The sequence below is a fragment of the Hydra vulgaris genome, chromosome 02 (genome assembly GCF_038396675.1).
Source record: "Hydra vulgaris chromosome 02, alternate assembly HydraT2T_AEP".
Taxonomy (NCBI): Eukaryota; Metazoa; Cnidaria; class Hydrozoa; order Anthoathecata; family Hydridae; genus Hydra; species Hydra vulgaris.
Genome location: NC_088921.1, coordinates 4,950,001 through 4,977,159, shown reverse-complemented (window position 1 = coordinate 4,977,159; position 27,159 = coordinate 4,950,001). Strand labels below are relative to the sequence as shown.

At 29.0% G+C, this 27,159-nt stretch overlaps 2 protein-coding genes across 2 annotated transcripts; one reads left to right on the top strand and one right to left on the bottom strand.

Annotated features, from left to right (window-relative positions):
* Nucleotides 1–1,385: 1,385 nt before the first annotated feature.
* LOC136075748 (zinc finger MYM-type protein 1-like) lies at nt 1,386–2,639 on the bottom strand. The gene has a single exon (XM_065789183.1). It carries the CDS (start codon nt 2,637–2,639, stop codon nt 1,386–1,388), a length of 1,254 nt encoding a protein of 417 aa, XP_065645255.1.
* Nucleotides 2,640–21,298: 18,659 nt separating this feature from the next.
* On the top strand, nt 21,299–21,943 carry LOC136075747 (uncharacterized). Its single transcript, XM_065789182.1, has one exon. It carries the CDS (start codon nt 21,299–21,301, stop codon nt 21,941–21,943), a length of 645 nt encoding a protein of 214 aa, XP_065645254.1.
* Nucleotides 21,944–27,159: the final 5,216 nt, after the last annotated feature.

Genomic DNA, 27,159 nt, shown 5'->3' with positions numbered 1-27,159 from the left:
AAAGCTCTCTTAATAGAGTTGTTACAGCAGTAATAGATGATAAATGTGTTGACGTGCAAATCTTTTCCAAACAATGTAAAAGTTGTCAAGTTTGGGAAAAGAGAAAAGGAACTTCTGCATATGAAACATGGGTTGGAAATCATCAATGTCACAAAAGTAGCCTCCTCATCGGTAGTGGCCTTCTCGGCCTTGAGGAGGTGAATAACAAAAAAAAAAAAAAAAAAATAGTCATCGTAATTCATCAGGATCTATGGAGTCCGCCGGTGCCGTTGAGATCTTTCGTAGATCAATAAGTGAACGCAATTTAATTTACCATGAATACTTGGGTGATGGAGATACAAATTCCTTCAAAATTGTTGTTCTTGACAATCCCTATAAAGATTTTAACATAGTGCCAATCAAACTTGAATGTGTAGGGCATGTACAAAAACGTTTAGGTAATAGGTTACGTAACATAGTGAAATCATACAAGGGTACAAAAAACGCCTCTGGCTGGAAAGGGCAGACTAACTGATAAAACAATTAATACCATGCAAAATTATTATGGCATGGCGATAAGAAAAAATAAAGGAGCACTTTATGCCATGAAAAAAGCTGTGTTTTCCATATTTTCCATTTTACGGATTTTGAAGACCCAAGTTACCGCCATCAGTTTTGTCCAAGAACACCAGATACTTGGTGTAAATGGCATCTAGACTAAATTAATAAGACTAATAAGTATAAACCTACAGCTTGTATGCCTATGTGGATCCATCACATTATTCTTCCAATTTTTAGAGAGTTACAATCTGATCAACTTCTTAATAAATGTTTACATGGAGAAACTCAGAACGCAAATGAGTATCTAAATTCAATTATTTGGACAAAGATCCCCAAAAATGTTTTTGTTAGCAGACAAACACTGGAAATGGGAGTTTATTCTGCTGTTTTACAATTTAATGAAGGCTGTTCTGGTATTACTAATGTCAGGGCCGTGCACAGGATTTGGGGGCCCCGAGCATCCTTCAGTTTAGGGGCCCACCCCCTTTACTCCAAAAAGAAAAAAGGCCTGCTTAAATTTTTTTATTATATTACTGGAATATAAGTATAATTAAATAGTCCAGCTGTTGTTTCTTACAATATTATTTTTCTTGACTTTTGTTTAGCAAACTTTTCAATCACATCATGGAAATCAATATTTTTTGCAAATAGACACTCGATACTCAAAATGGCGAGGTCACTTGTTCGTTCTTGTCCCATAGTTGAGCGCAAAAAATTCTTGATGAGCTTCAATTTACTGAATGAACGCTCACTTGAAGCCACTGTCACTGGAATTGAAGCAAAAATACGCAATGCAATTACTATATTTCTAAAGAGTTCTCCAAGCTTCATTTCAGAAATTTTGTTTAATAAGTCAAATGGGGCAATAAGTCATCACCTTTAATTTGCTCCCCAAAAAAACTTTTGCGTTTCACTTTTCTGTGGACTTCTTCTAAAATTGTAGGCCATTCCTCCCGAACAGATTTGAGTTGACTAATCAATGCTTCAATATTTTCCACCTCAATATCAATAGTTGCTTTTCTTGACTGAATGACCTGGTTGCAGCGGTCAATCAATGTGAGAACTTTCAGCAAAATTCCAGACATGAGAACACATTTGAAGGAGCTCATATATTTAAGGGCACCTCTAATCTCAGTTTTTGCTTTAGGCGTGAGATACAAGCTCTTAACTTTTTTCAAAGATTCAATGATTTGGCTCAAGTGATTATAGAAAGGGCAAATGCTTTCAAGTCTCTCAGTCCATCGTGTTCCTGATTGTCCATGCAAAGACACACCGTGAAGTCTCCTTTGCAATATTTCCCAGCGTTGCGGACTAGCAGAAAAGATCGTATATACGGTTTGAACAGTTCCAAAGAAAGTCTCAGCATCTGTACAGCTTGAGGCAGCATTCTGTCCACACAAATTCAATGAATGACAACCACAGGGTGAGAATACAGACAATGGGTTCTTCTTTTGTAGGATTGCTTGAACACCCTTATATTTTCCTGACATGTTGACTCCATTGTCATAGCCTTGGCCACGGCAGTCTTCAAAACAAATTTTTAATGTTTCCAAAGTTTCCAGAATTAATTCCGCAATATCAGATCCAGTCTTCTTGGCACAATCTGCAAAGATCAAAAACCGCTCTTCAATTAAAAATTTTCCAGGTTCTTTTTCATGTACATATCGAATGACAAACGAACTTTGTTTAGTATGGCTCACATCAAGAGTGGCATCAGCCATAATTGAAAAATACTTTGCAGACTTGCACTTTTCTATAATTTGCCTGCGAACCTCAGCTGCACAAAGGCCAATGAATTCATTTTGAGAACGATTTGACAAGTAATGCGCCTGAAGACGTTGACCCTTGTCCTGTGATTGTTTAACTTTTATCACATGTTCCTTAAGAATTGGGTCATAATGCGATATCAGTTCCAGCAATCCTAAGAAATTTCCACTATGAGAATCTCCAATTATGTCAGATTTTCCACGAATAGCCAATCCACGTTCACCAAGAAACAGAATCACATCCAAGATTCGTTCCAAGATTTTTCTCCAGGCGTCAGCTTCATTGAGAATTTGGCAATTCATCAAATGTTCAATTGACTGATCAGTTTTCATTCGAGCATCCAATTCACGCCACTGAATGTAGCATTATTTATGGATTTTCGAATGCTCATGTTCAAGAATTCGACTGATTTGATTCTTCCACTTATTTTCATATCCCCATCCTCCAATCATTGCAAGGGATGAAGTCATATGTGGAAGTTGATTTCTAGGTAAAAATAATCGGCATGGAAAACAAAACAATGCTGTTTTTGCTGGGCTAAATACAAGCCAATCCCGCGAGAAGGATTCCCCATTCGGCATTCTGCTTTTCAAAACTGACATTGGAAATATGTGATTTCCATTATCTTTTGGCATATCCAGTGGGAAAGGAATGTGACCAGCCATGACAAATTTTTCCAGCTGAGAAGGGGAGAAATTTTCTGTTTCAAATTCACCAATGTTAAATGGCTGCAACAATGCTGGTCCATCACTGCTAGTGGTCCTTGTAGAAGTATTATCACTACCACTAATTTGACAGTCTTCAAAAGTGGTTAATTTCTCTATACTGCCAGCACTATTACAAGAAACAGAAGATTGGATACTACCGTCATATTTTTGCTTCGTTGAGCTAGTCTAAAGGGCATCTGATGTTTTAGGAGTAGTTGTAATTCCAACATCAAATAATGTTTGCCTTCCTTTTTGTAGAGCCGCTTTTTTTACTTTACTGATTTTTAACTTTGATGCACCAGATGGATACGTGCGTTTCATTTTTATTTTTTTTAATACTTTCGTCTAATAGATATATATATATATATATATATATATATATATATATATATATATATATATATATATATATATATATATATATATATATATATATATATATATATATATATATATATATATATATACATATATGTATATATATATATATATATATATATATATATATATATATATAAATATATATATATATACATATATATTTATATATATATATATATATATATATATATATATATAAATATATATATATATATATACATATATATTTATATATATATATATATATATATATATATATATATATATATATATATATATATTATATATATATATATATATATTTATATATATATATATATATATATATATATATATATATATATATGTATATATATTTATATATATATATATAAGAACATATATTTGTATATACAAACATATGTATATATATACATAGTATACATATGTATATATATAAATGTATATATATACATATGTTTGTATATATATTATTATTAATATTTTATTAATCTATAAATTAAATTTTACAATCAAGCAAATCACCTGTAAAAAAACTAATCCAAATACGCCATTTTTAAAATAAGATTTAAACACATTATAACTTTTCCCGCTAAATTCAAGATAAGCATGTAGATAAGATTTAAACAAAAGCTCTTCCGCAGGGATCTTCTATAAATTACGCAACGCTAAATTTATTTTTAAAAAAATTATTAGATCTCAAGCTCATTTTTGAGGCAATTTTCATTAAACTTAATGAGCTATTTTTATTTTTTATGTAAGTTAAAGCTCTTGATGGGGAAAAAGAGAAGGAAAAAAAAACCTGGAATGTTATTGCCGCTGTTGGGGGCCCCCATAGGGTCCGGGGCCCCGAGCAATTTGCTCGGGTGACTCACGCTCTGCACGCCCCTGACTAATGTTTTCAAAGCATTTGGCTTACTTGGAAAGTTTACCCTGAAAACATCAGTTAAACAGGATGTTAGCCGTGTAAGAAGAATGTTGCGGAAAGATTTGATTGAAATAATAAATCAACGAAAGAGACTCAGAGGAATAAATAAAGGACTTTTAGACAAAGAAGAACAAATGAATTCTTATATACCTGGTGAATTTATCTAAGATTATTAAGTGTCTTTTTTTCTTTAAACTTAGTTTTGTCTTCGCCTTCAATTTTCTAGAGTTATGATTTTTGTGAAAACTCTAAATTTCAAAACATGATATCTCATCTAATAATATTGCTTCAGAGTTGATATTTTCACCAATGATTCATTACATATTAAAGAATCATTTAACAGATAGGTTTTTTATGATGTTTTTTACTTTTTCCTACAGAAAGAATTTAAAAATAAAAAGCACCAAATTTTTCTAAATATTTATAAAAAATTCATTAAAATCTGAAAAATCCTTTTAGGCAAAAAATTAAGCGGTTAAATGGAGCAAATCTATCATCAGAACAAGTGTGCAAAGTTTCAACTTCATTTGAAAACTATAACTTGAGAAATATGGTTTCAAAATTTCGCTTTTTAGCCCATATTTTAGGATAAATTTCCGCCATTATGAATAGTTACCTAATATTTCAATTTTTTTTTAATTGGAAAAAACATAAGTATATAATAAATCATAATGCAAATGATTTTATCATAGAATCTGGATTTTTTTTTCTGCGGTACCACCATAAAACTAGTATAGAACAGTTTAAAAATGAATCAAAACAAGCATTCTTACTTATGGATTTTAATATATCTGATTTTAAATGTTTTTTTTTAATTAAAACTCAAATACAAAAAATAATTAATACAAAAATTGTCTCTGAGTGTATCGCCATTTTATTTTATTACCTTAGTTATGGTATTACCTCTATGGCGTTTGCTAATTTATTTACGTTATTTCTATGGTGTATATTAATTTATTTACTTTTTATTTTTAAATCTTAGTTTAAATTTTTAAGTTTTAAGCAAAAGATAATATCTTATTTATTTTTTCTTATTCACTTAATCTTACTCTTTTCTTAAATTTTTATTCTTTAAATTTTTCTTTAAAAGACAACAAATTGTTATATATTTTACTTTTATATTTTAATTTTTTTTTATAAATACTTTGTTAACTATATTTAAGTATCACGGTTTTTGTAAATACGTGAAAGTAGGGCTCGGTGATAAGGCTAAATTAGTCTTTTTCTTGAACAGCTATTATTTATTTTTATTTATGAGCTTTGAAACTGTATATATTATTTAACGGCAAAAAAAAAAAAAAAAAAAAAAAAAATATAAAAAAGTTTTTAAATAAAAAATGAGAGGGTGGAAAGTTTCAAAAAAACATCATTTAAAAGTGAAGGAGAAGGTGATGTTGAATCTTCACCTAGTAGGTTATATTTTGATTTTGTTTTTTTAATTTAGTATCCATATTTCTACACAGATGTTACGTTTAAAAACTAATGCTATAGGTGATTAAATGGTTTCCCATTAGGGAGGGGCAGATTCAACATTTCTTGGTGTTTGAAAAAGCTAACTACAACTAAGAAAAGTAAAACACTCTATATTCAGAAGTTTCGGCATCTGTTTTTAATTGCAATTTTTTGTCAGCCTTCTTCCCTATGGAAAGAGGAGTTAGACAAGGCGACCCTCTCTCTTTTCCGTTGTACGTTTTTGTCGCAAAAGCTCTTGATTTGGTGATCAGAGCGGATAGTATAATATAAGGTTTCTCACTACCAGGAACTCTGAAACCCCTTAAATTACATCAGTAAGCTGTAAGCAATAAGCAGTAAGCAGTTGGCAGTAAGCTGACAAAACTTTTTTGCCAGGGACGTAAAATCTGTCCGCTAATTTTTTGAAAAAAAAAACTGATTGAAAAAGCAAGTGGTTCAGTGATCAATACCTCAAAAACCAAGGGTCTCGCACTTATGGGTTTTGATCCTAAAATTTACCCAGAGTTGGACGACATTGAGTGGAACAAACCGGTTTCAAAATATTAGGTGTTACTTTTTACACTAGACTGAGTGAAACTACCAATTTCAACCGGTTAGTAACTCTAAAAAAAATAGAGAAAAAACTCAAGTTTATGTGACTACGTATTTTGTCACTTCGGGGAAAGACTATGTTGATAATTACGCTTGCAATTTCAAAAGTGTGGTTTCTGGAAAACGTGTTGCCTATTCCCGATTTGGTAATAGAACGATTGCATGAGCCATTTTTGAAAATCTGTGGCAAAAGACTAATTTCAATCGGGTCAAGAAAGAGACACTTTTCTTACCTGTCAAAAGCGGGTGTCTCGGAATTTAATCTCCGAAGGAGCATATTCTTGCACTTCGTCTTAAAACGCTCTTTCAACTGAAAGAAAGCTGAGGGGATAAAACTCACGGTTATCACTACTTTACAATGTATTGGTTGGCGAGTTCACTTAAAATATTTACGAACCAAAACCAAAACCGGAACTTTTTCAGACAAAACAAATTTCCAAAACACTGGGAAAACAAAGCGTCTCAGTACTACAAAACAATAATTTAAATATTGGGCAAAAACGGGTCCCTGTTTAACATCCCCTTTAAAACGACAAAAAACTTTTACTTAGAAATGACAGAAAAACAAAAAGGCAGTCGTGCCAGCAAAACTTTTCTGAAAAAGTTCAACAAAAATAACAATGCCGAGGACCCAAACTTGGAAAAAAAAAACTTTACCTCTCACGCATGCGGACCGAAACACAATACTCTTTTTTTGCCGCATGCTTTTGTTCGTGAACAGACGTGTTTTTTTTTGCTGTGTAAGAATTAATAAAAAAAAAAAAAAAAAAAAGTTTTAAGTTTTTAGTATTTAATTATTTTTAAAAATCTGTTTACACTATTTACATCAGACCAATTACTATGGAAGTTTCTATAAAAAACATCGAAAAACTAATGAAAAGCATGTTAGAGGAACAGAGAAAGACTATTTTAAAGGAAACAGAAAAACTACTTAAAGAACAAGAAAGTAACTTTGCAAAAATCACTTGTGCAAATATGAAAATAATAACAGAAAGACTAGAAAAAATTGAAAGCGATTTGAACAAAGACAAAATAAAAATAAAAGGTATGTTAAAAGATATCAGTGAATTAAAAGAGAGTATTGATTTCCAAGAGGAGATTTCAATGAAGAGGATATCTGAAACTAACAAACGCATAGACGAAGTTAAAAAATTATACAATGAAAAAACACTTCTTAATTCGAATAACGAATCAAATTTTTTGAAAGATATAAAAAAAAAAGTTAGTAGATCTCGAAAACCGATCCCGAAGAAACAATTTGCGAATAGATGGTGTTAAAGAACTACCTGATGAATCTTGGGAAGATAGTACAAAAATTGTTAAAAAAATATTTTCTGAAAAACTCCAAATTAATAAAGAAATTATAATCGAAAGAGCGCACAGATCAGGGTCAATAAAGTCAGGAAAAGAGCGATCAATTGTTTTAAAACTTTTAAATTTCAACGATAAAAAGTTAATTCTGCTAAACTCAAAAAAACTACGCGGAACAGGTGTGTTTATTAACGAAGACTTTGCAAAGGAAACAATGGAAAAGCGTAAAAAACTCTGGGATGAAGTGATTAAATTGAGAAAAGAAGGTAAATACGCAATTCTCAAGTTCGATTCTATTTTTTGTAGAGATCATAGAAAATAATTTTTTTTACAATTTTTTTTTACATTCAGTGTTAAGAAAGTTCTTCTAATTTATAACGCAATCAAAATGTCTGTAACAAATGATTTTAAATCGTTTAGTTGTAATTTTTCAGCATCTGATGAAAAATTTGATCCAGATATTAATTATTTCAATGACATTATTACGGATTGTTCTTATTACTATCCTAACAAATTAGAAGAATTTTTTTATAATTATACAAAAAGCAATAAGTTTGATCAACTAAGAATTCTTCATATAAATATTAGAAGCCTAAACCGCAATTTTGAAAATCTTCTCAATTTGTTACAAGAAACCAACAATTTTTTTAATATCATTTGTTTAACCGAAAGCTGGATAACTGAAAAAGATTTAAAAACTACTTCAAATTTTAATCTTCTTTACTTTGATTTAATTTCTCAAGAGAGACTTATCAATAAACGCGGTGGAGGAGTTCTTATTTATGTAAAGAAAAATATTGCGCATTATATTAGGAATGATTTGAGTGTTTCTGACGGCGACAAAGAAATTTTAACTATTGAAATTCTAAACAATCAAACACAAAACATTTTACTGAGCTGTTGCTATAGGCCTCCAAATGGTGTGGCCGAAAACATGAGCATGTATTTTGAAGAAAACCTATTCAAAATAGGCATTCTTGAAAAAAAAAAGAATTTTATTGTAGGCGATTTCAATATGAATTGCTTCCATTACTTTACGGACATTAAAGTTAAAAATTTTTATGATTCTATTTTTGAAATGGGAGCCATTCCTTTAATAAGTCGCCCTACCAGAGTAACTCCTAAATCGGCTACTCTAATTGATAACATTCTAACAACTGATATTTTTAACAGTGACTTAAATAAAGGTATTTTAAAAACAGACATATCTGACCACTTCCCTATCTTTTTTATCATAAACAACTCTAAAATTATGACCAAAACTAACATAAAAGTTAAATTACGCAACTTTAACCAAAAAAATGTTGAGCAATTTAAAACGCAATTATCATTACTTCATTGGAAGAACATCGACTTTAGTGATAACGCAAACAAAATTTACGATGATTTTTTTAATACATTTTACTCAGTTTATGATGCCAATTTTCCTTTACATGAAAAAACAATAAATCAAAAAAACATTAATTCTCCCTGGATTACCAAAGGTTTAAAAAAATCATCAAAAGTTAAGCAGAAATTATACATAAAATATCTAAAAAACAAATCATTCGCCAATGAGAAAATATACAAAGACTACAAAAATCTTTTTGAAAAAGTTCGAAAAAACTTAAAAAAACATTACTATTCTAAAATTCTCAATAAAGCCAAAAATACTTGTAAACGCTCCTGGGAAATAATAAAAGAAATTATCGGTAAATCAAAACCGTGCTCAGGTTCCCTGCCACACATGATCAAAGTAGATAACAATAATATAATTAATTCTCAAACAATAGCTCACGAATTTAACAAATTCTTTGTTGAAATTGGCCCTAAATTATCTAAATTAATTCCTAACACTGAAACATCATTTAAAGATTTTCTAGTACCGATGGATAATTGCATTCACTCGGATGAGTTATCTAAAGAGTTACTATTTGATGAGTTCGAAAAAGCCTTCAAAACACTAAAAAAAAATAAAGCAGTTGGACCGGACGAAATCAATGGTAACATAATTATAGATTGCTATGAACAATTAAAATATATTCTTTTTAAAGTCTTTAAATCATCAATCGAACAAGGAGTCTTTCCTGATCAATTGAAAATTGCTAAAGTTATTCCACTATTTAAAGGTGGTGACAAATCTGACATTAGTAATTACCGGCCTATTTCTATCTTATCTATATTTTCAAAAATACTAGAAAGAATCATGTTCAATAGAGTATTTAATTATTTTAGTTTAAATAATTTATTATACAACAATCAGTTTGGCTTTAAGAAGAATAACTCAACCGAGCATGCAATTATTCAGTTGGTACGTGAGATTTCCAATTCTTTTGAAAAATCTCAATTTACATTAGGAATTTTTATCGATCTTTCAAAAGCATTTGATACTGTGGATCATGATATTTTACTTTATAAACTTAATTATTACGGAATAAATGAAAGAGTTAGTAAATGGTTTCAAAGTTATTTATCCAACAGAAAACAATTTGTTTCTTGTAATGATCTTAATCATACACAGTTTTTAAATGTTTCCTGTGGTGTTTCGCAAGGTTCCATCTTAGGCCCTCTTTTGTTCTTAATATATGTCAACGACTTGCATAAAGCATCAAATCTTCTAAGTATTATGTTTGCTGATGACATAAACTTATTTCTATCTAACAGTGACATCTACCTACTATTCTCCGTTATGAACAAAGAACTTCAAAACATATCTAAATGGTTTAAAAGTAACAAATTAACATTAAATGTAAACAAAACAAAATGGATTTTTTTCCACCCGCTCTCCAAAAAACGTTCTCTACCCCAAAATTTACCAAAAATTTTTATTGACCATAATGAAATAAAAAGAGATTCTGTAACTAAATACCTGGGGGTTTTCATTGACGAGAACATCACATGGAAACATCATATTAACTATGTCTGCTCGAAAGTTTCAAAAAGTATTGGAATTCTATATAAGGCGCGTACTCATTTAGATAAAAATAATTTAACTAAACTTTATTATTCTTTTATTCATAGTTATATAAGTTATGGAATTATTGCCTGGGGTAGTACTGATCAAAGTAAGTTACAATGTCTCCATCGCCGTCAGAAACATGCGATCCGTGTAATTAATTTTGCGGATCGGTTCTCAAATTCCTCAATATTTTTCAATCAAATGAAAATCCTCAATGTTTATAAACTAAACGTATATAAAAATTTATCTTTTGTTTATATGTGGAAGTATGATTTATCTCCTTTAATTTTTAAAGACCTTTTTATTTTGAAACCTCTAAGCAAGTTTAACATGAGGAATAATAACTATTTAAATAAACCACTCTGTCGAACAAAGTTCAATCAATTCTGTATCACTTATCGTGCAGCTCATCTCTGGAACAAAATTATTTTGCCTAACTTCGGCTTACCCCTAACTTATTCTGTTTTTAAAATTAAATTAAAAGATCTCATTCTCTCTATTGAAAATATCTTAGAATATTTTTAATTTGTCTTATGATATATAATAATTTTGAAATGTATGTTCAATCTTTGTTTTATACTTGTTGACAATTTGTTTCTATTTATCTAAGTACTATTTTAATATTTTTATGTTAATTTTTTACGTTCTCTTATTGTAAAAAGGCGTTTTTATAATACTTTATGTACTCTGTTTTGTAAAAGGCTCCTGACGATAAGATCATTTGATCTTCTTTTAGAAGCCTTGTTTGTATTTGAAAAAAAATATGTAATTTATATATATTACGTCAAATGTAAACAAAAACTTACAAAAAAAAAAAAAAAAAAAAAAAAAAAAAAAAATTCTCTTTCTTATTTTACACCACTTTCTGCGGCCAAAAGCACGAGGCAACAGATTGTTAAAAACAACAAATGCAAAATATGTGGTAAAAATGAGGACAACATTCATATCTTTGCCTACTGTCCTCCATCTGTTGAATTATGAGAGTATTTTAAACATATATATAACTCCTTGACACCCCTCAAAAAATTTTCTCCGATAAAATCGAACTTCTCAATTAAAACAGCAAATCTGTTGGAGAAGAACCCTATTTTGCAACTGCTGTTGACACTCACTCAAAACATCATGGGTGCAATATGGAACAGCAGATGCCGTCACATGTATTTGTGTAAAAGCCCTGTATTTTTTAATTTATAATTTCTTTAATAAAATCTTTCTTTACAAAACTTTCTGAACTAATCTTGAACATTATCTTTAATTATAGTAAAATTTTAAACCTTACCTAATTCTTGATATTTTTCCGCACAATGGTAAAATGGGTAAGAAATAAATATGTTAGTGTATTTTACAAATAAAGTGCTCAATGTTTTTAAAGAACAGAGCAATAATAAATTAGTAAAAAACACTTATCTAACTTTTTTCTTCAACTTGAAGTTTCACCATTGCTGGATCGTCTAGAAGAGTTACTAAATCTAAAAAAAAATTCAATTTATAGAAAAAAATATTTTAAAGTTATAAATAATCATAAAAAAATTTTAATTACTATATTTTTTTGGTTAACGGGAAGTTACAGAAAGTAATTATTAAATAAATTTCTTTGGAATGGGGATAGCTTAATTTGGTCATTTGTTTTTATAATTTTTTAAGAGGTATTTATTTTCGTGCCTACATTTAGAAAATAATTCAGATTTTTTATTTAATAAATTTTCCTAATTTAAATTAATAAATATTTTAAATTTTTCTTGCAAGCATAGCATACATTTTTTTTGGAAATGTTATTATTGGCAGGGGCAGATTTAAGAATAGACCATTGAAAATTAAAAATTTTTTTTTTTCTTTCAAATCTCAAATATATTTTGACAGGATAGTCTCTTTTGAATATTTTTTGTGTTTAAACGATTGTTTGTGGTTGGCATATCGTTTTTTCCATTCCCCCTCGGTTTAGCCAAAATATTGTTTATCAGGATTATTTTGTGAGGAAACAATGCACTTGTAAATTACATTTTTCGAAAGGCATTTTCCATTTAGAGGGCAATCTATTTTTTGTTTACAATTACCATAATCAGTGTTTTTTTCTTTTATATGTTCATTTTTATTAATTAACGCGTAGTTGTGGCCTTTTATAATTCTTTCTAAATTTTTTGTACAACTATAACTTACTTTAATGGAATTTCTGTTAAAAATCTTATGTAATTTATTAGAGGGAAGAAAAATGTTTATTTACTAATTTTGGAAAAATTTTACCTATATTTGTTGAAACATTGTGTAACGTGCTGTACGGGCGTTGAACCAAATTATGTTTCTATTTCTATTACGCTTTTTTGCATTTTTCTTTTCAAATTCTAGCTCGAAATTTTGAAAGCCACTTTTTTTAATCTTCATAAACGGGTTAAGAGGAGTTAAAAAAATTTTCATTAGAAGAGTTTTGGTTTAGCCTATTGTTAATTAAAATTGGAATTTGTTTTAGAATTTGTTTTAGAAAAAAACTATATGTTAAATATTTAAGGCATAAAACATATAAAAAACGAAATAAACTACAAAAAATATAAAAACTTATTTGAAAAAACAAAAAAACATTCTAAAAAAATTTATTATGCAAAGTTGCTAGAAAAAACCAACGGCGACACTAAAAAAACGTGGAATATAATTAAGCAAGTAATTGGTAAAAATAAATGTGTAACAAATAATCTCCCCCAAAAGCTTTTAATTGACGGGGAAATGACTTACAATAAAAAAAAAATAGCTGAAAAACTTAACTCATTTTTTCTTGAAGTAGGGCCAAACTTGGCGAGTAAAATTCCGCCAAGTACCATAGAGTTTGAATCTTATATCAAACCGTGTAATACTATTATGGAAGAATCTAATTTAAATCTAAGCGAGTTAAGAAATGCTTTTAATAGTCTTAAAAGTAATAAAAGTGCCGGCATTGACAAAATTAGTGTAAATGTTGTTAAATCAGTTTACGATATCATTGAACCGTCATTATTTCATATTTTTAACCTTTTATTAAAACTAGGTGTTGTGCCAAAAAAACTTAAAGTTGCCGTAATCACTCCAATTTTTATATCTGGTGACGAAACTAATATTTCCAACTACAGACCAATTTCCGTCTTACCTTGCTTCTCAAAATTATTGGAAAGAATTATGTATAGCAGACTTTATAACTATTTGATGTCAAACAGTTTGCTGTACAGTAAACAATTTGGGTTTAAAAAAGATAATTCAACTAACCAAGCGGTAATTGAACTGATTAATCATGTAACAAATGCATTCAATAATGACTATTTTACCTTTGAGTTTTTATTGATCTGTCAAAAGCCTTTGACACTGTTAACCATAAGATACTTATAAAAAACTGGAACTCTATGGAGTAAGAAATAAAAACTTACTTTGGTTTGAAGATTATCTAGCAAACAGGTCACAATGTATTATTTATAAAAAAACTGAAAAAGAAAAACACATAACTTGTGGTGTGCCCCAAGGTTCAATCTTAGGACCATTGTTATTTTTATTGTATATAAATGATTTGTACTTAGCATCAAATATTTTAAATGTTATATTGTTTGCAGACGACTGCAATCTTTTTTATTCCGACAAAAACATAAAAGTTCTCTTTAATATATTTAATGAAGAACTATTAAAAATAAACGAGTGGTTTACAAGTAATAGGCTTTCGTTAAATGTAGAAAAAACTAAATTTATCTTATTCTCCAAACCTAGTAAAGGTGATGATGTTCCTCTAAAATTACCTAATCTTATAATCAATAAAACATTTATTAAAGGGAACCAATCGTTAATTTTTTAGGAGTAATACTAGATGAAAATTTGTCATGGAAACCACATATAAAATACATAGAAAATAAAATCTCAATAAATATTTCCATATTATATAAAACTAAACCATATCTTAACACTGCTTCCTTAAAAAAAATATACTTTTCATTTATTCATAGTTTTATCTCGTACTGTAGTATTGTATGGGGTAGTACTAATTATAGTAAATTAAAAAAACTTTATAGTAAGCAAAAACACGCATTCAGGATTGTATTTGGTGCACACAGAACTTTTCATTGCGAACCTCTTTTAAGGAAGCTTGGTGCCCTAAGTATCTATAAACTTAATATACACCAGGTTCTACAATTCATGTTTAAAATAAAACGTGGGCTTTCTCCTATTGTGTTTTAGTCTTACTTTAGTGAAATCTCGCACAAGTATCCTACTAAATTTTCAATTAAAAACTTCATTGTACCAAAAACTAATTTAAAACTAGGTTCTTACCAAATTCAATATCGTGGACCGTTTCTGTGGAAACATTTTTTAAAATTTATTACAAAAAAAAAAAGTATTCAAAACATCTCTTTGGAATAATTCAGGAAAGAATCTAAGAGTCTCTTATTGCAAAATGACCTTGATTTAAAATATCTCTTTTAAAATAAATAATATAAATTATCTAAAAAATAGTTATTGACACTACTTCTCTTTTGTTGCTGTTTTATTTATATTTAACTTTTGTTAATTTTTGATATATTGCATTATATTTTAACACTTATATTTATATTGTAACTAACGTGTAAAATGCTTATTATGTACTTTGCTACTTTTCTTTTTTTATATATAAGCTGACGATTTTTTTTTCAATGTAAATGGGGCTCGATGATAAGACAGTTTATGTCTTCTGCTTGCTCCAGCTCTCTTATTTATTAACACGATTTATTTCATTGTAAATTTTAATATACGGCAAATATATATTAAAAAAAAAAAAAAAAAAAAAAATTTGATGGGGATGGTTCAAATTCACATTAATTTACAATAATTCGTCATAAGGCTTTTTGTAGGGCTTATAGGAACTTTCTGAGAGGTTAAATGTGACATTAAGAAAATTCACTATTTTTAAATTTATGTTTATTTCAATTCAAACATGAATGGTTTAAACAGCACACTGACATGATTGCAGTTGCGTCATGTCTGAATGCGACATTTATACAAAGACGAGCCTCGATAAACAAAGGTCTAGTTAATAGAGTTGATAGAATTGTATCAATTTTGGAAAAACATTTATGTTTCTCTGATGTGGAAGTGGTAAGATTTTATTTAATTTCTTTTGCAGTTCATATCTTACCATTATTGCAAAAAATATATGTTAATAATTTTATGTTTGATATATGTAAGATGTTTATCCTGATAAAATATCCCTTAGGTTTTCTATGCATTTTAAAATTGCAATGTTCCTACACTTCCTTTTTTTTTTCTATTCAATTCAGATTGTTAGTGAGGTAGCATGTGTATTAAAATCTTCTGTAACAATTGATTCAGCCTGAGAAAGCTTGACTGAAGAAATTGACATGCTCCTGTATTTTGGAATACACAAGTTGAAAGTGCCTCGTCCACCACCACCCAAAGCAAATACTGGTAAGGACGCATGCATTCATGATGACTACTTTCATGACAGTTGTAATCATAATATTGACAAAATAAAAAATGTAATCATAATATTGACATTAAAAAAAGGAAAAATAGGGTATATTATTTTAGAAAAAACTGTCAGTATGAATGAACATAGATTTTTATTTATATTTTGAAATTTATTGGATATTATTAAATTTTATGAAAAGTTACATCAAGCATAGATATGAGTTAAATTTAATTTAAGATAAAAAAAATCCATATCAATACATAATAAATGATAGAGATAAGGCAATTTAGGATAAAATGTTCTGAGAACAATGAAGAAAAAAAACTTTTTTTAAAAAGAAAAAAAAAAAAATTAAGAATAAAAATTCTACAAACAAGAAAAAAAAAAGAAAAAAAAAGAAAGAAAAGAAAAAAGGTAAAAGAAAACATTTAAACGAAAAATAAAATCAACTAAAGAGAAGAAGAAATAAATGTTTTAAAAGAAGAAAAGAAAAAGAAATATCTGAAAAAAAATTAGTAAAGAAGTATAGAAAATAGAAGTTAACAAAAAAAAAGTTAATGAATGAAATAAATAAAAAGAATGGAAAGGAAAGAAAAAAAAACTATTTATCCTTCGAAAAAAGATCGGCATATTAGGATTTTTTTATTTTTTCATATATTTCTTTAGTTTTCTTTCATATATTTTGTAGGATTCTTTATTTACGATTTATTTTTTAGTTATGCTGTCATGCGGTCTTGTAGTAATGATTTTTCTTTAGTTTTTTAGTGTATAAAGTTTTATTATTTTTTGTAAGCGATTTATTGTTTTATTTTTTAGTTATTAATTACTTTTTAATTGTGATATATAATCTGTTATATTTTTTGTTTTTATTTTTCTTTTAAGCCATTTATTATATGTTTTATTCTACCGTGTATTCTTTATATATGTTTGTAAATCAGCTTAAAGCGGACATATATGTATAAAAAATCCATCCTAAAACGGATCGTGTCGTACAGCGGACAAGTTGCTGTCCGCTTTGCGTTTAGCGAAGTTACTTTGTTTATGTTATTAAAAATTAGACTATAGTTTTAAAATTGTTTATAAAATAAATAGAGTTAAAAATAAAGCGATTCGTTGATGGATCTCTTCAAACTTGTCCAGACATTTATATAGAATTTGTTTTTCATAGTTTATTTGAAATTCTTCTTTTTTGCCTAAGTTAAAACTGTTAATAAATGATATTTATTTGCTATTTAAGTTATTGGTACCTTATATAAAACAATAATTTTATAAAGTGTATATCTTATACTACATACAATCTTGAACAAAATTTTGAACTTAGAAAACAGAACCCAGTAAACACGATTTAGTTGGTTCAACTGAAGGGCCGGTATTGGCTATAGATGGCTAACTGTTGTCAATTCCGTGCCAACCATTAAACGACTGTGTTTTTGAACCGTAAATTTTTCCGTAAGTTTTGTGAATGCTCAATGCAACTAAGGCATGGTACACGTTTTTCCGAACAAAAATATAATTTTTTTCAATTTTAATATTTATTCAAGTTTTTCATTAAAAAGTATGACATATTTGGTATGTATGGAAAGATTATTTTAACCACTATTATAATTTAGTTATGCGACTATAAAAAATTGTCAAGCGTAGTTTTATTTAGAAAAGATGTAATTTTCAACATAAAGTAACTTGGGGCTTGGCTATTAATAAGTCCGTGGATTTGATTTTTTCATAAAAGCACGTATTGGTGTTTATTTTCAATGAATGTGACATTTATAACTAGACATTATTTGCAAAAATTATCTATGAAAAACTATTTTTTTGTCAAAATTGAAGTTATTATTTTCAATACCACACCTAAATGAGTACGTTTAACAATAATGTCACATTAGATTCAGATAAACTATGGTAGTGTTAATTTTTCTACAAAAGTCGTTTTTGCATAAATAATCATAACATTTAGCCTCATTCAAAAAGCTGTTTTCGGTATTTAGTATCGTTTTTTGAAGTACTCGGGAATTATTCGGCAATCTTGAAAAAATAATTTATTCCATTCAGAATGCGTAAACGATTAAAAAAATAGTAAGGGTCTGCGTCTCGTCAAAAATTTATTTCAATAGCAATACCAAAACAATTCCATTATAGTCTTGAAATGTTTCAAGACATATCAATACTTTTTCAAAGTATAAAATAATTTCAAGAAAATCAAGACTTGACAAGACTTTTCAAGACCAAAAATTAAGTCTTAAAATTGTTTTCTAAATTACAAGACTTCAAGTGCATTTTTCTTTTAAAAATTTGGAAAGGAATTTTTTTTTTTCTCAAAATATTTATTTATCATATTTTTTCACAAAAAAATCATAGAACTGTTTTCAGTATGTAAATGTTTAGTTTTAACTTGAACTGATTAGCATTCCATATCACTGATTAATGGTTGATGAATCAGTACTTGACCCAATGATGACATTATCTTCCTGGAGATGCGGAGCTTCATCAAACTTATCTTTGGAGGTAAGTTTCCATCGACGAATTTCAACACGGTCAAAATTTTACTGAATATAAAGAAGTTTATCAACTTTCTCAGGCTGAAGTCTAGTTCTCTTGTTCTTAATTTAATGATTTTGCATCGCTGCGCTTTAATGTCTTCAAAAACGTGATGGCAGTTTTTGCGAATTTAAAACTATTTAAAATTCGGCAATACGCATAAAAATAAGAAGAGTGAGTAAAAATTTGGACAATCTAAAACACTCCTTTAATTGAACGCGTAGTAATTAAACTGTAATACTAAAATAAATTTTGTGACGTCACATTCGACTAAACCCCCTCCCTCTCCTTTGACACAAAATTTTGCTTTCCCTAAACCGCCCCCCCCTCCCTCATTTGGCGTGACGTACTTTATTGATGACTCCTTAGTACTAGGTTAAATTTGTGAACTCATCATTGTAAACTTAGAAATCTTTCAGGTTGATTAGTCTAGTCTTAATATAAAAAATACCAAGAAAAGTCTTGTTATTTCTTGAATTACTAATTATTTTTTAAGGTTGGTCTTGATTCATTCAAGACTTTTCAAGTCAAGACTGAAATGGTCTTGTCTCGTCTTGTCTTGGTATTGTTTTGTCTTGTCTTGCTAAAATAAGTTTAACAAGACTTTTTATATCAAGAAGCAGATCCTTAAAAAATAGAGGCGGTAAACTTTATAAACAAATTACTTTCATTTTCAACTCGTTTTGTTTTTATATAAGTACTAAACTTTAATTGACATTTGGTTTCTTTTATTTTTATAACAATAATTTAAAGGAGCATAAGTTATTTTTAACCTATCCCAGTAAGCACAAGACGCATTCTAGACGTTTGTAGACGTCTAAAGCTGGTCTAGATAAAGACGCATTATTAAAGACATCTTAAATACGTCTTCTATACTTGAAAACCTATACGTCTTTTCACTTAACGTCTTTTATATGTCTTTTAAAATGCGCATTTATAAAAAGACATCTGTTAAACGTCTTTAATTAGCGCGCATTCTAATGCATATATACGTGCATTAAATTTTTTATAACAGTCATACATATGTAAGCTTACATACGTAGAGCGGTTTGTACATATGTATACATATGTACAAACCGCTGCGTTTTGTGTATATATATATATATATATATATATATATATATATATATATATATATATATATATATATATATATATATATATATATATATATATATACACACAACGCATATATATACAAACCGTTGTGTCTAAGTATATAACATAAGTCTTTTATAGCCTTAGTTATAATAGTGCTATTATAACGACTGTTAAAATAATATTTGATCAATAAAAATATTTTACTAACAATATTATACATATATATTATATCATATATTAATATACCGCTTTATAAAATATAATGAAAAGTTACTCCTTAAAATAAAGTCAAAATTGTGAGGACCCGATCCCAGTCTAAGAAACTTTGCACTCTCCGCAAAGCTAAACTATGCTCATAAAAATGCTCATAAAAATTAAATTTTTATAAATATATGTTTATTACGTAATTTAATACACCGATTGAGCTTTGTAACGCGCCATTATGATTTGGGAGTTCGAGACCCCGTTGGAGGGGTAAAAGTAGAGACAACGTATCAAATCTCCCATTAAAACTTGAGAAAACGAAGTATAAACATCTATCAAAAGCATTCAAATAAAATTTATTTAATTATAAAGTATAATCTAAAAACAAAATTTGTATTTGAAGATGCCGAAAGTTAATTGTGCCGTAATTGGTTGTACAAATAGTACATATAGATTGAAAAAATGGAAAAAAGAACTATGCAATGAACACCAACAAAATATAAGAAGTGAGGAATGCCAATTATGCGAAAAGCCATTTTTATTATATAAGTTTCCATCAGAAAATCAAAAAAATAAAGAAAGACAATTATGGGTCAAAGCTTTAAGAAGAGAATTTATAAATAAGACATTATGGCAGCCAACAGGTAGTGATAGGGTATGCTCCATACACTTTGTTGATGGAATTCCTTCAACTGCAAACCCTACGCCTACTTTATGTCTTGGATATGAAATAAAAGCTAATAAATCTAGAAGAAATTTATTAAAACACCCTATACCATTAAAAAAGCAAAAAACTTAACTGCACTGCTGGTACCAGTTGTTCAACTTTTATGACACATGCTTTAACGACCTCACCTCACTTGCTTCAACCAACTGATTCTAATAATATTTCAACTTTTATGACACATGCTTCAGGACAACCATATCATTCTAATGATATTTCAACAGATTTAGATGAAGAAAATAATTCACCACAAACAAATATATTATTTTTCTCACCAGTATCTGATCATTCGTATTGCTCTATACAATCAATTAAAGTTTGCAAAGTATGTGTTGACAAGAGTAATTTAATTGAATCACTTATCAGTAAAGTAAACACGTTAACATTAACTGATGCTAAAATGAACTTTTATACTGGTTTATCAACAATCACATTATTTGAGAGTTTGTTTCTACTAATCAAACCATATTTACCAAATTTATTTTATTGGTCTGGTCCAAAAAGGTTTACTAATTCTAAAAACAAGAAAAAACATGCTTTAATGAAAAAATCAAAAAAACTATCACAAAGAGACGAGTTTTGACTTGTTTTAATACGATTAAGATTAGGACTTCTAAATCAAGACTTGGCCGATCGTTTTGGCATATCCCCAGCATTGTGTTCACGCACATTCACAACTTGGAATAAAATGTTAAGTCAAGTTTTAGGAAAAGCATTAGTTGTATGGCTTCCACGAGAATCTATTCGTAGCAATCTGCCACCTGTTTTTGTAAAAGCTGGTTATCAAAAATGTAGAGTAATTCTTGATTGTGCAGAAGTTTTTATAGAACGTTCAAAGTCTCTTGATAAGCAATCAAGCACCTGGTCAGACTATAAGCATCATAATACATTTAAATTCTTAATAGGTGTTAGTCCAAATGGATATATTACATTTCTTTCATCGTGTTATGGAGGAAGAGCAAGTGATAGGTTTATTACAAGAGATAGTGGTATTTATAATCTACTAGAACGAGGTGACGAAGTTATGGCTGATCGAGGTTTTCAAATTCAAGAAGATTTAATTTTAAATTTCTGTACTTTAGTTGTGCCCCCTGGTGCCCGCTTAAAAAGCCAGTTAACCGCCGAAGAAGTTCAAAAAACAAAACATGTTGCAAATCTGAGAATACATGTAGAGCGAGCTATTAACCGTATTAAAACGTACAGAATTCTAAATGGAAGTATGTCGATTAGCATGCTGCAACATGCAGATGATATTTTACTAACGTGTGGTGCACTTTGTAATTTAAAATCAAAACTTATAGCTGACCCTAAACCAAAAATTAGTACTCATTAAATAAATTTTTTGTTTCACTTAATTGTTTTTATTTGTAAAATATTTTTTGGGGGTTTTATTACTTATTCCTGTGCCTTTGGGTGTTCTTATTTTGTCTAATCTATAATAGAGGTTGATTGGTTAATTGGAGGTCGAATAATTTACTTTCAAATCTCAATCGTTATATTATTGTCTAATCAACAGGCGCGATTTAACGGGGAAGGGGTTGTCTCAACCCCTCCCTATAAAGGTAATTTCCAAGTTATATATTTCATAGTTTGTATTTTCAAGAATATAGTCGGCTAGTCTGTAGATATGGAGTTTTAAAAACTTTTTTTTGGAAGGCAGTGGCACCATTTAAGGATCCCCCTCCTTTAATTAATTGAATCTCCACTGGTAATCAATGCACCGATTAATTGTAATTTATTTAAAATGAAATTAACAAATTAAATTAAACAAAATAAAATAATTTCATACTTTACGCCTAAGACATATTCACAAAAATAGTGGATGCCAAACAAATCTAGTACTTTTTTTTTAAGTTGAAGGATCTGCAAATTTAAAATCAGCTACAGGCGGCATAAATTCTTTGTCTCACTTTGATATCAATGACTTCTTTCAGGGGCTGCACGAAGAGGTGTTTTTCTTGGGGTGTCATAAGCGCATATTGCTGACTAGGACCAACGATGTCCATATTTGCCGACTACAAATCAAGACTAGAGTAGGGGGAGATGTTAGACACCTATCGCCGGTCCTTACTTCTTTAAGTTTGATTACGATGTCTTTATTTGCAAACTAGTTTAAAAATTTAAAAAAAAAAATGTAAAAATACAAACCCGCAATAGCAGTATTTTTGGGTTTGCAAAAACCATAAAAACTACCAACCCAGAATTGTAAAATACTACCCCGGGATTATTTTATGTTTCAAAAACTAATAACTTGGTATTTCATTATTTTCAGCAATGATACTTACTTCACTTGACAAATCTTCAACATTGTTTATGGACTTTAAGGGTGGATGCAAACTTTGTAGGAAGGGGAGGGGCGATTTTAATATTTTTTGATTTGGTGGATCCAGAATACCTTGTAAGGGGAGGTGGGCAATTATCAGATTTAATGATTTGTAAGCAAGCAATCACATAATTTTAAATTTGCACCAGACAGTTTTTTTTTAATGTTATTTTATTCAGGCCCAGGCTCCCAAATTTATTTTCGTTTTTAACCCCTACCCCTATGGATCCGCCTTTGATGGACTTATAGATATATACATATGAGATGATTTAAGTTTATAAAAAGTACTGAAGGTCCAACATTTTTAATTTGTCACCACCTTTTTACCATATAAATTTTATGAAAGTATAGGAAAATTGAGACCCTGCAGGAGAGGTAAGGAATATTATAATGAAGTACAAAAATCAAAGCAAAAACTTCTTAATAAAATTCAATTAATTAAAAAGAAGACCACCAAAACTTAAATTATATGTAACAATGGTGAAAGTTAACGTCAATTTTCACTATCTTTACATATAGTTTACTTAGGTTAAACAAATGGAAAAGAAATGAAAAAGTTTGTGAAGATTTCTATTTAAATTTCATTCACCAACATTAAAATATAAATATATCCTCAAATCACAGTATTATCACAGTATATATTTTACTGACAAACATTAAAAAATAAATTTTATCAAGAAATATTTTAAAAACAAAAATAATAGAATTAGAGAAAGATAACAATTAAGAGACAAGGCAAAAGTGGAAAAAAAATAACTTAGTTTTTAAAAATATGATAAAAACCTAAATGTAAAAAAATGTTTTTTGAAAAGATTTAGATTATGTGCTAAAAATAGATTTCAAATAATAATCTTTATAATAATTAATATATTTTTCCTTTAACAAATTCCACAAAGACACATCAAAATTAATTTTATCAACAACTATGCCATGTGGAGTCCATACAACAAAGTATGTAACACTGCACCTTGTAACAGCCATTTGTAACATACATTGGGTGTAATAAGTATGGTTAGTTTTAAGTTTTACATTGACACCCTCTTTTATTAAATATGGAAAATTTAATTCTGTTGGTGTTGTAAAATTAATCTTGTAAGGGCATTTCACCCCAATACATGCTTTAGGACAGCAATCACATGACATTATTCGGTCTGGACTTGCTCCAGTGTAAGGATGTTCATAATCCAGGTAAAGTCCACATTCAAAAGTTATGATACCCACCAACAGTTTTTTAACTTTATCCATATTCGTTGCTACCTCATGAGTTTTAGAGGCAGTTATAACACTTTTTATCGATAGTGATACCAATTTTCATTTTCATTTTGACCTCGTGTTACTAACTCTATTTGTTTTATATTTTCAGCTGACATGCTTACTTTTAAACTTGTAAAAAATTCAGAACAACACGAAGAGGTAGAAATTAAACTGTCAATGCTTGGCAAATCAACTGGTGGCATATCAACGTTTGTCAAAACTTCACGAATAAAGTCTATTTTTGGCTTTGGAACAGCAGTAAACAAAATGCTTGTCGGCACAATATTCTCAAGAGCAGAAGCTACATCATTGATATTTAATAACTGCACTGTATTATTTGATAGAGGATTATATTTTTCTTTTTGTATATCTACTAAGTTTCTCTTTTTTTTACCTTTTTCGCCAAAATCTTCACGACTAAAGTCAAGATCATTGATTTTAGAAGGTGCTACTTCTTTTCGAGATGGCAGCCATTCATTTGAAGTGCTTGTACATGCAGGGTTTGGTTATCCGTTTCTTACAGCAGCTTCAACTCTATACATTGCTGCAGCAACATGATTACAAGTTTGACCCATGCCAGCCATGTATGTGCAATGACAGGCTTTTGTTTTTGCACTTTTTTCTAATACTAACCACAGTTTATGATATTTATCATTAATAGATTGTGATCTTCGACATTCTGATTTAAATATACAATAATTACTTCCTGTTAAGTTATGATACATAAGAGGCTGAATCCAGGAAGATTTATAGTAGCTGTATGCTTTTGAGTTTTTATAGTCACTTAAATCTTTACTTCCTAGTTCTGATGGATTAAACATTAAATAGGTAAATATATCTGGATATAACAACATTGGCCAGAATGGCATACCCTCTTGTTCGTCCATCCAGCCATCAAGAATTTTAAATGGATCAGGTATTTGCATATTGTCTAATTCAAGTTTCAAATTATATTCTTTTTTTAAATCTGCCTCAACTTCTACTGCTGTTTTTATTGGTAGAACATTGTTTTCTATTGCAGCAAATACATGAGCGACTAACTCTTCCTTTTTACCATTTAACTTTTCCTCTTAACTTTAGATAGTTTTTTAACTCTTCAACTTTCATCTTTGAAATTGTACTCCATGATTGATTTTATAGTAAATATTTGTTTTAGCAGTATTAGATGTTTATACTTCGTGCTTAATGTTATTTTCCGTGAAAATTCACGGAAATTAAGAAGCAATTTTGGCTATTTTCCGTGAAAATTCACGGAACTTAATTTGAGGAGTTTTTGCTATTTTCCGTGAATATTCACGGAAATTAAGAAGTGATTTTGGCTATTTTCCGTGAAAATTCACGGTACTTAATATGGATGAGTTTTCGCTATTTTCCGTGAAAATTCACGGAAGTTAAGAAGTGATTTTGGCTACTTTCAAAAAAAGGCAATAGTTTAATCGTCTTACCCATTAAAGTTAAACCATGCTTTAAGTTCAGATTGTCGTAAAAATAACGTTGTTAATAAGTTTAGAGTTTTCTATACTAATTCAATCTATAGCATTTTCTGAAATTTCCTCAGAGGTGCAAGATATACCTGAGCTGGTTATTTTTGAACTTTTCTAAATGGTTTGAAGAGTATGAAACTTTTATGCATAACTATAGTTAAAATATTTGTCAACAAATAATGTATGCTGTGAGACAACCTATTCATAAATGCCCATAGAGTAGTTGACTTATACACTACAACAAAGCAGGTCGGAGCACTCAATATAATTAAGTGTTGCCAAATATTCGTGGCATCTCTAATAAATATCTCTTGTCACAATGTAAACCATATTGCACACGCTTTTTAATTTATTTAGGACACTTTTTTAGTCATCTCTAAGGATAGATGGCATGTAGTAATTTCGACAATTTAACTGGTAATCAAATATTGAAAAGTGTGCTCACGGAGAAATAAGTAAATCGTAAAGAACGTGGTAGTAGTATTGTTTGGTTTAAACACACTAAATTCTTTAGATACACATATGTGGTGCAAAAATGTGTATGCGGAGAAGGATCCCCATGAAATTGTAGGAAATTTAACTACTTAGGTTGAGCAAATGAGCATAAATGTACAAATCTATATATAAAACACAGTCGACAATCCCTGGCTTTTTAATACGGAGAAGAAAAAAACTTCCTTAATAAAGGGGAAAGTTTAACTAATAGGTACTTGGAAATAATTTTAATAGGTGAAAGGCTTGCTTGATAAAGCGCTAACTTAAAGTCGCTCAATAAGATGATATAGTTTATAGTTTATTACTTTAGAGTTAATAGAGATATAGGATAATATAGTTTATCGTTAATAGAGGTTTATTTTTATTACCTTTGGAGCAGTTTCAATATCATAACAACATGATTGACAATCACATATTGTGATAATTAAATTAACAATAAAGTCAGCTCATATTGCGAAAATTTCCATTCTTAAAGAATTATTCTATTCACTTTACACATAAATACATAATTTAGTATAATATAATTTTTGTAAAATTTATTATATATTATATATATATTTAGTATACATTATAAAGCGTAAATCATAGCCATTCCAATAACAAAATAGAAATAAAACATTTCTAGAAGGAACCTCTAAGTTGCGCTTATGTCACAGAGCTTAGCTAATAGTCAAGACAGCTTTATACAGTCTTTCATATAATGAATGAAAGGTTTAAAGCTGTTTACCTTGCAGTTATGTTATCATACCTTCCAGCACTACTGCAGAGAGTAACTAATGACTAACAGGTACGTAAAATGTTCATAAGGTTAAAGCCTTGCATAAATGAATTGTATTAAAAAAAACAGATAAATTCTGTCTAACCGTTGTTCTTTTGGTGTGCCGATATTAACAGGATATATCAATTAACGCTAAAAAGTCTAAAAAATGTCAAAGTTAAATTTTAACAAATTTTAAATAAAAGACAAATTATAATTAGTATCTCCGTATCGTT